At 45.4% G+C, this 9,411-nt stretch overlaps 1 protein-coding gene across 1 annotated transcript in view; it reads right to left on the bottom strand.

Annotated features, from left to right (window-relative positions):
* Positions 1–418: 418 nt before the first annotated feature.
* Slc4a9 (solute carrier family 4 member 9) overlaps positions 419–9,411 on the bottom strand; it is a 16,581-nt gene continuing 7,588 nt past the window's right edge. Inside the window, exons 15-20 of the mRNA XM_029547219.1 lie at positions 7,964–8,036; positions 5,491–5,559; positions 5,089–5,262; positions 4,019–4,174; positions 3,609–3,701; positions 419–608 (exon numbers count right to left, since the gene is read on the bottom strand). Coding sequence (XP_029403079.1) covers positions 3,648–3,701; positions 4,019–4,174; positions 5,089–5,262; positions 5,491–5,559; positions 7,964–8,036 — 526 coding nt within the window. The 3' untranslated portion in view covers positions 419–608; positions 3,609–3,647. The remainder of the gene's footprint in view (positions 609–3,608; positions 3,702–4,018; positions 4,175–5,088; positions 5,263–5,490; positions 5,560–7,963; positions 8,037–9,411) is intronic.

Here is a 9,411-nt window from a genome sequence, read left to right as displayed (position 1 = left end):
TGCCTCTGAGTGCTAAAATTACAGGTGTGTACCACTGTCCCCAGCTTTATTATTTTTAACATAAAAATGTTCTGTTCCTTGCTACTCTCTTTTAGAAGGGCAGGAGTATCTGGAGACCATGTGTTCTCTAAGCAAGAGCTCTTCCATCGAACCATGTCCCCATCCTATTCACTGCTACTAGCTGCTCTTCTTTGATTAAGGTATTTTGAGGCAGAGTCTGGTTTGTAGCCAAGGCTAGCCAGAACTTACCTTGTGGCCTAGGCTAGCCTCAAACTTACAATCCTTGTACTTCAACCTCTCCAGTTCTAGGATTTCAGGTGTACATTACCACACCTAACTCATTGTCCTTTTTTTTTTTTCTTCTAATTATCCACAGAGTGTTTTTAAAGATTTATTTATTTTTACTTTATGTGTATGAATATTTTGCCCAGATGTATTTAAGGGTACTTATGCATGCCTGATGCTCAAGAAAGCTAGCAGAGGGCACTGGATCCTATGGAACTGGAGTTAGGGAGGGTAATAAGCTGCCATATAGATGTTGGGCATCATACTTAGGTCCTCTGGAAGAGCTGCAAGTGCTTGTGACTGCTGAACCATCTCTCTGGTACCTAAAAAATACATATTCTTTAAATTCTTAAATTTGATTACAATATGATGGGTTTTATTATGGTATATTTCATACTTGTTATTCATTAATTCCACTCCTATGCATATACACTATAGAAATTCTTGTACTTGTAGAAGATATTTGGTATACTCTTTATCTTCATCAACTTATAAATTATTTTTGATATGCAACTATGGTGATTTGAATGAGAATAGTCCATATGCTCATATATTGAATACTTGGTTCCCAGTTGGTGGAACTGTTTGGGAAAGATTGAGAAATGTGGCCTTGTTGAAGGAGGTGTATTACCAGGGACAGGCTTTGAGGTTTCAAAAACCGGGGCCTGGGTCCCCCTTGACTGACTAACTGGCTCTCTCTCTCTCTCTCTCTCTCTCCCCCTCCCTCCCCTGTGCTTGTAAATCAAGGTGAGCTCTCAGCTACTGTTCCAGTGCTGTGCCTTCCTTCCTGCTGCCGTGCTTCCCACTATGACAGCCATGAACTCTCTCTGAGACTGGAAGCTGCAAATATAATGTCTCTTTTATAAGTTGGTCTGCTCATGGTGTTTTTTTTTTTTTATCAGCAATAGAAAAGTAGCTAAGATAACAAATAATAAAAAGAATGATATAGCTATATATGCTGAGAAAATATCCAATAAATATTAAGTAATAGGTATGTTATGAAACCCTATAGTATAATTCAAATATTTTGTTCATTGAAGTAAATTTTAACATCAGACACGAAAATATGGGCAGTAGTTATATCTGGTAAATTTCAATTTTGAAATTATAAATTTCTATAATGTTTCAATACTTTCCAGTAATCGCATTTACTTTATAATCAATAAAACAATAAAGGTTATTTTATGTGCATAAAAAGCTGTCAGGTAGAGAATACCTATTCTGTAAAAAAAAAAAATGACTTTTTTTTGTTTTTTTGTTTTTTTGTTTTTTTGTTTTTCGAGACAGGGTTTCTCTGTGTAGCCCTGGCTGTCCTGGAACTCACTCTGTAGACCAGGCTGGCCTCGAACTCAGAAATTCACCTGCCTCTGCCTCCCGAGTGCTGGGATTAAAGGCGTGCGCCACCACGCCCAGCGACTTTTTTTTTTAAGACTGTCTTTCCACATAGGCTTGGCTATCTCGGAACTGTATGTAGGCCAGGCTAGCTTTGAACTCATAGCAACCGACTTGCCTGCTGGGTCAAAGATGTGTGCCACCGTGCCTACCCCCCTGCCCTTTTTTTGAGACAAAATCTGGACTAGCCTGGAATCTGTTACTGGCTTCCTAATTCAGTCTACCAAACGCTGGGATTAAAGATATGAACGTGCACCTGACATTTTTTCCTCCCTATTACAAGTAGAAAAGGTGATCCCTACAAGCTATAAAAAGAGGACTTGGGAGTACTTAACATAGAAAACTTAAACATAAAAGGACTTCTTAGCTGGGCAGTGGTAATACACACTTTTAACCCCAGCACTCGGGAGGCAGAGGCAGGTGGATTTCTGAGTTTGAGGTCAGCCTGGTCTACAGAGTAAGTTCCAGGATAGCCAGGGCTACACAGAGAAACCCTGTCTCAAAAAAAAGGGGGGGTGGTGGGAGAGGAAAAGGAGAGAGAGAGAGAGAGAGAGAGAGAGAGAGAGAGAGAGAGAGAGAGAGAGTCTCTTTACTCTGTAGAATCTGAGTGAATGGTGCCAGATTTGGTCCCACTGGTTTGTCTGTCTTTCCTAAGCAGCAACAAACCAATGGCCCCCTGCTACTTCCACCCCCAGTTCCAAAGGTAATCTAGGTCTCTGTCATCTGCCCATCAGCACCCCAGATCCCCAGCCAACACCATCTGGTAGTGAAGCAGAGGCTACAAAGTTCTCTGAATAAAGCCCCTGTGAAGTTAGAGAAGACACAGAATCCCAGAGCAGCTTCACAGACACAGCAGGGCAAGGAGCAGGGATCAGGAAAGCCTGAGATGGGGTTCTGGCTTAGCCAGTGACTTGCCCTTTTTCTGTCTAGCTTCTTCCACCCATGCCCCCAAAGATGCAGAGCCAGACATGGCGGCACACACTCGTAATCCTGGCACTCAGGATACAGAAGGAGGGTGACAAGCTGGAGAGTAGCTTGGGTGGTAGAGTAATACCCTCTCAGTTAAAAAATAAAAAAAGCAAGAGAACGTCCATTTCGTGTGATGGAGGCTCCTGGACAGGTACAGGTATGGGATGTGTTCTGTTACCAAAGGAAAGTTCAGCTTCTAGGCTCATGCACATAGTGTGTCTTCTAGTTCAAATAATCCCCTCCATCTTGTCTTGGCTCACTTCTATTCGTTCTTGAGTTTTCAAATTATGTGCTACTTTCGATGCCAAACCTTCCTTACTTCTCTCCCACCTCCATGCAAGGGCTCTCTGCTCTGCTCTCGTGGCTTGTGCCTCTTCCCTTATCCATCTCTCCCGAGGAAAGTTCCCTGCCTGTCTGTCTCTCCCACTACCGTTGAAGCATTCTGAGATCAAGGGCTATGCTTGCTTTACCCAACACTGGCTATGTTGATATGAGTCAGAAGTGTTACATGGCTGAATAAAATGAAAGGCAGAGAGAGCCAGGGACAGAACCCTCCTCTTGTCTAGAGGGAGCATGGTTCTTACCAGGGAGGAGGTTTCTGGGCAAAGAAGAGGATCATGGGCTTTATTCTCCTTCCCTCCCCTTCCCATATCTCATCCCTTCCTCACCTTCTCTGAACCTCCATCTTCTGGGATCTGTTTGGAATGAGCTTGAACTCCCTCTACTGGCCAAAACTCAGAACTGCCCCCACCCCACCCTTCCACCCACCCTCTGCCCCGGGAATTCATTCTTCCCTGTGGAAGTTCCTTCTACTTCCTCCACAACTGTAGAGTTCATGAGGAACCAGAATATAAGTAGAAAACAAGGATATCCATCCAGCAGACAGGAGGTTTCAAGGTCTGACCCCACACCTCTCCTCCCTCAACACCAGGAGCGATTACTTGCCTCACCCTCTCCCTCACCTGTGTCTGTTTCCTGAGGTCTCCCCACTGTGACACCAGCTAATTCACAGAGATGTTGATTTCTGGAGCCTTGGGCTGATACATCAGTTCTGACTGTGGAGGAAACATCCAAAAAGTTGGGGGTGGGGAGAGACAAACAGACATAAAAGAGACGGAGGAACATCTAAAATCAAACAAAGACCAGGGTTGAGAAGAGCTCACGGAGCTGTGTGCCTGGCTCTTTCTCCATGAGCTCATAAACCCAGAACCCTGACTGTGGAGGAAGATTTCCCTAAGCCCATCATTCAGCCTACCTGAATGCAAAGACAAAGAGCCTTCAGGTTGAATGGAGATATCAGACTCTAGGACAGCTCAGGACAAGTCTCTCAACCCCTCCCCAGTCCTTAGAAGGAATTCGGCCTAGAGCTTACATCTTCACTGTCATTTCCACTGAACAAGTGCTCTGGCTCCGGCCTGGTCTCAGGGACGTTCTTCTCCTCCTCTGGCATCAGCTCATCCAGCCAGAGGAGTTCCTGTGGTGAAAAGACCCACTCCAGTGCCTTCCGGACTGCCACCAGGCCCAGTAACTGCAGGAACAGAAGCAAGTCCTGGAGCTGAGCAGCAGCAGCAGCCAGGACGAGCCGTCTTACACTTCCTATATTTCCACTGAGTGTTAACACATTTCCATAAAGTAGATCCTGTTTTGTTTGATATTGCTTTGTCTTGAGGATGAGGTTTTATCCTTGAACTTGCCTTGTAGCTAAGGATAACCTTGAGCTCCACATCCTTCACCTCTCAACTATAAATGCTGGGATTAAAGTGTGCACCATCGTACCCAAGACTGATTGATTGATTTTTTTTTCTGAGACATATATATTCTCACTGTGTAGCTAAATGTACAACTCTAGCTGGCTTGGAACTAGCTTATGTAGACCAGGCTGAACTTGATCCCCCTGCCTTTGCCTCCTGAATGCTGAAATTACAGATGTTCACCACCATATCCACTTTTGATTTTTAAAACAGGATCTCACTTTGAGGTTCAAGTTGGTGTCAAACACAGTGTGATCCTTCTGCCTCTACTTCACAAGTAAGGGGGGTGGTTTACAGACAAAAAAATGTATTCCTATTGTATTGGCAATTGAAGCCCCAAAAGATTAATACTTTCCTAAGGCCACACACCTGGCATGTAGACCAGATTGGTCCTATTCCAAAATCTGTGGTTCTTAACTCTCCCCTCTGGTAAGCCTCCCCAAGTAACAAAGGTCAGCATTGCCCTTCCAGGATCTCAGTTATCTGGGGGTTGTAAACCAGCCCAAATGAGTTAGGATAGTTGGTGAATCAGTTCTCCTAGGCTCAGTCCATCTGTAAGTATTCCCAGGCATCTTAGGATTTCCAACCAGGAAGAGCCAGGGAAAGGAAAAGAGAAGTAAGAGGTGTTCTTCAGCCACCCTCCCAAGCTCAGAATCTCCCCCGAACCACTCAACACCCGCCTCCAAGTTACCATGAGTGGGAAGACAATGGCTGCAGGGGTAGACTTGATTACCCAAAGCAGACCTAGGCAGGCAAGCTGGATGGCTGTGAAGAGGTGAACTCTGCTCAGTGGTACATGCCTCAGGAGCAGCGTGTCTGGCTGATGTTTCCTGGGCATCAACAATAGCTGCACTCTCTTCATGAACTGAGAGAAAGAAGGGAAAAGAAATAGGCTGTTGGGGTGGAGGGTGTCACAATTAGCTATAGGAACTGCAGCGGGGAGGGAAGGCTGCAGCGGGGAGGAAGGCAGCTCCCTTGGCCTCCCCGTCTAGAGCATGGCAGCATAGCTTCTATGCCCAGGAGAAGCAGGGAAACGGATATGACAAGTGTGGCAATGAGGACTGGGCTTGCTAGCTGATGGTGGTGCGCTCACCTGGATGCTGCTGAGCGCGGCTACCCCCATGTACAGGAAGATGCCATAGAGCACGGGCATCGGGATGAACTAGTAGGAAAGTAGGAAGGAGGAGAGAGAGAGCACAGGTGCTTACCCTCCAGCCTCCCACAGGCCCCACCCTAGGCCCGCAGACTGGAGCCTGCCAGGCCTTTCTTCTCCTTTCACATTCTGCATGCCTGACTTCATCAAGTCTTTCCATGTCAATCACATGAGGTGAAATTACTATTATTGTCTGCATTTTACAGATGACGACATTGAGAGACAAAGTAACTTGCCCCTAGATCTCCAGTTTTTGTCTCCCATCACGGTATTAAGTGCTGGCCTACAACGCTACATCCCCCTGCTCTAGCCTCCTGGACGCCACCATGGCTGGTTTGAGCCATCACATTGTCTGCTCTACATGCTCCCATATACTGTCCTCCCTCCATTCACATGCTGGCTTTTGTTTTCTACCCTTTCAAAGCCCTTTCTTTGCTTTACTGTTCTTTCATCCTAAAATGTTCCTCTCGCCTGGGCATGATGGCACACAGCTGTGATTCCAACCCTTGGGAGGCAGAGCTAGGAAGATGGCAATAAATTCAAGGCCAGCCTGGGCTATGTAGCAAGGTCCAGACTAGCCAGGGCTACAAAGTGAGATCCTGTCCCAACCAACTAACCATCCAACAACCAATCAATGAATCAAATCCAACAACCAATCAATGAATCAAATCCAACAACCTAGTCAATGAATCAAATAAAGGTCTTCTCTGCTCAATCTGAAGTGGCCCTGGCACTGTTTGCAAAAACATTTTTTTTTTTTGGTTTTATGAGGCAAAATTTTTAAAATATTTATTCACTACTACTATTCTATGTGAGTCACAGCTTGCGTTTGGAGGTCAAAGGTCAGCTTGTAGGAGTGGGTCTTTTCCTTCCATTGTAGGTTGTAGGGACTGCACTCAGGCCGGTCATCAGTCCTGCAAGGCAAGTGCTTTTGCCCGCTGAACCATCTCACCCAGCTGTCCCCAGCTCTCTTCATCGCCTTGTCTGCTTTCATTTCCTCATAGATGCTATCAGCTAAAGTTACCGTATTGCTCTAACTTTAAAAAAATCTGTCCTCTCTCCCTAGTCTCCCAGGAGGGCAGAGGCATACATACGCTGTCACCAGTATAGCTCCAGTTTCTGGGACAGTAGTTGGTATAGCATTTATGAGAGTCAACCTACTTAGCAAGTGGTCAATCCTGTCTGGCTGGCTCTCCTACTGCAAAACTCTTACACAGCCTCCGTGACCTTAGCCCTGCCTAACCTCCTGTCTCCTGCCTCCTGCCAGTGACTCTTGTCTGACATTTCTACACCCTCTGTGACTGCTTTGCTGTCTTGACTTGTTGATCTTTTCTATAGCTTTCTTCCATAGTTATGTAGGAGTGTATGTGTGTGTGTGTGTGTGTGTGTGTGAAGTTTCTGATGAAGTTTAGTCTCATATCCCCATTCTATACTCCTCTTCCTCTCTCATGGGTCCCAAGCACTGTGGGGTATCCAGCAGAGGTTTCACAAGCCTTGAGAAAGAGTAAAGGGTTTTTGCTTCAAAGTTTCTCTGGGATATGGATACACTCGTCTCCAGCTTATTGGGGGGCTGGAGCAAGGGTGGTGCTAGAACCCCAGGGGATGATGGCATCCCCATATCCTACTCTACTAAACAAAAAGCCTACTGGCCAAGAAGTTAGGTACATTTTTAAATTTTTTTTCTACTTTTAGATAAGGTTTCATGTAGACCAAGATTGGCTCAAACCTACTGTCTAACTGAGGCTAGCCTTGAACTTGAACTCCCAAGTGTTTGAATTGCAAGTGTGCAACCACCACACTTTTGCTGTTATTGATGTGTGTGTGTGTGTGTGTGTGTGTGTGTGTGTAGCACTGAGGCCAGAGGATAACTTGTTGGAATCAGTTCTTCCCCACCATCACACAGACCCAGGCCCTTTATCAAGCTTCAGGCTTGTCAACAAAACCCTTTATTTGCTGAGCCATCTCAGACTCCCCTGGCTTTTTAGTTTCTTTTGATGTGGGGGGTCTCACACTGTAGCCCAAGCTGGCCTGCAACTTATTGTGTACACAAGCAGGTCTCAAAGTTGAAACAAACCTCCTGCCTCAACCTCTTGGTTTACAGGCATAAACCACCATGCTCTGGAAGTCTGGGGTTTTTTTGTTGTTGTTGTTGTTTTGTCTTGTTTTTTTGTTTGTTTTGTTTTGTTTTTTTTATCTGAGAAATGGCTCTCGTAGTGGGCACTTACAAATTACTTTACATCTTTAACCTCCAGGTTTCTCGTTTGTAGAGTATGGGTGTCTCTCAGGATTAATCAGCACAAAGAGTAATGTAACCATGTGAGAAGAAAACACAGTTCCTGGCACACTATGTGTTCAGCTGGCATCAGTTCTGTGGAAACTGCTGCACTGGCCCTGATGCTGGCCAAGCACGTACCTTGAGCACAGGTGCCAGGAAGATGGAGACACCTGTAAGGATGAACACCACCAAGCCTGTCAGCCTCTGCTCCCTGTGGGGAGAAGGAGGAATTAGCTGGGTCTGAGTGTGTTCCTGGAGCACCCAAGTTAGAGACCTTACCAGGCCTGTTCCAGTTGTAGTACCCAGAGAAGAGGAGGGAAACACTCCATAGGTTACTTGGCGAAGGACCCTTGCTTGCTGTGAGAAACTGATAGGAAAAGCAGAGCGCTCCAACCCAGGGCCCCTGGCCTCTCCATCAGTCCAGGCTCAACATTGCCCTGTTTTGGTTTGGTTTGGTTGTTTATTAAATATTCTATTACATCTCTTTTTTTTTCTTTTCTTTTTGGTTTTCCAAGACAGGGTTTCTCTGTGTAGCCCTGGCTGTCCTGGAACTCACTCTGTAGACCAAGCTGGCCTGGAACTTAGAAATCCGCCTGCCTCTGCCTCCCAAGTGCTGGGATTAAAGGCATGCGCCACCACTCCCGGCTGTATTACATCTTATTCATACTGTGTATGTGCAAGCATGTATGTGAGCATGTGCCCTTCTTGGTGTATATGTGACGGTCAGAGGACAACTTGCAGGAATCAGTTCTTTCCTTTACCACCCAGGTCCCAGGGATGGAACTCAAGTCATGAGACATGGCTGAAAGTGGCTTTGTCCCCTGAGCCACCTCACTACTTGGGTTTGTTTGCTTGTTCATTTGATTGTTTTAATGGTTCTGGGATTTGAACCTAGGGCCTCATATTTCATCCCTCACTCCATAGTTATTCTTCAGTTTTTTGGTTTTAGGATTTTGTTTGTTTGTTTGTTTGATTGATTGAATGATTGATTGGTTGATTTGTTTTGTTTTGTTGTTGTAGCTTTGGCTATCCTGGAACTCGATTTGTAGACCAGTCTAGCCTCAAACTCGCTGAGATCTGCCTCCCTCTTCCTCCAGAGTACAGGATTAAAGGTGTGCACCACCGTGCTTCACCGCTGTTTTAAATGTTTTATTTAGATGGAAAATTAACAATTTCTCACTGCCATAAAGACCTATATTTCATAATGTTCAAGGTTAGTCAACTTCATTTGCTTTAGGTAGACTGTTTCTAACAATAGCAGAGGTAGGTGTTTTTGTCATGGAGTCCTTTGCAACATCCATGGTATGCTTCTACGTTGAGTGGGGACTGAAAGATGGTATCTCCCCCTCTGCTTTAGCCCTGGCAATCTTCTTACATTTATTATAAGCCACTCACCCATCTCAGAGTGTGGAATCCACCGCCCGTTTACCCCACTACAGTCCTTAGGATGCACAAGCTGAGAATTCAGGCTGCCCAAATAGCTCACACATCCCATTACCGTTTTTTGTTTGTTTGTTTTGTTTTTGTTTTTTTTGGTTTTCCGAGACAGGGTTTCTCTGTATAGCCCTGGCTGTCCTGGAACTCAC

This window comes from Mus pahari, chromosome 15, assembly GCF_900095145.1.
Source record: "Mus pahari chromosome 15, PAHARI_EIJ_v1.1, whole genome shotgun sequence".
Classification (NCBI taxonomy): Eukaryota; Metazoa; Chordata; class Mammalia; order Rodentia; family Muridae; genus Mus; species Mus pahari.
The sequence above is the reverse complement of the archived record's forward strand: the minus strand, read 5'-3'. Positions and strand labels throughout refer to the sequence as shown.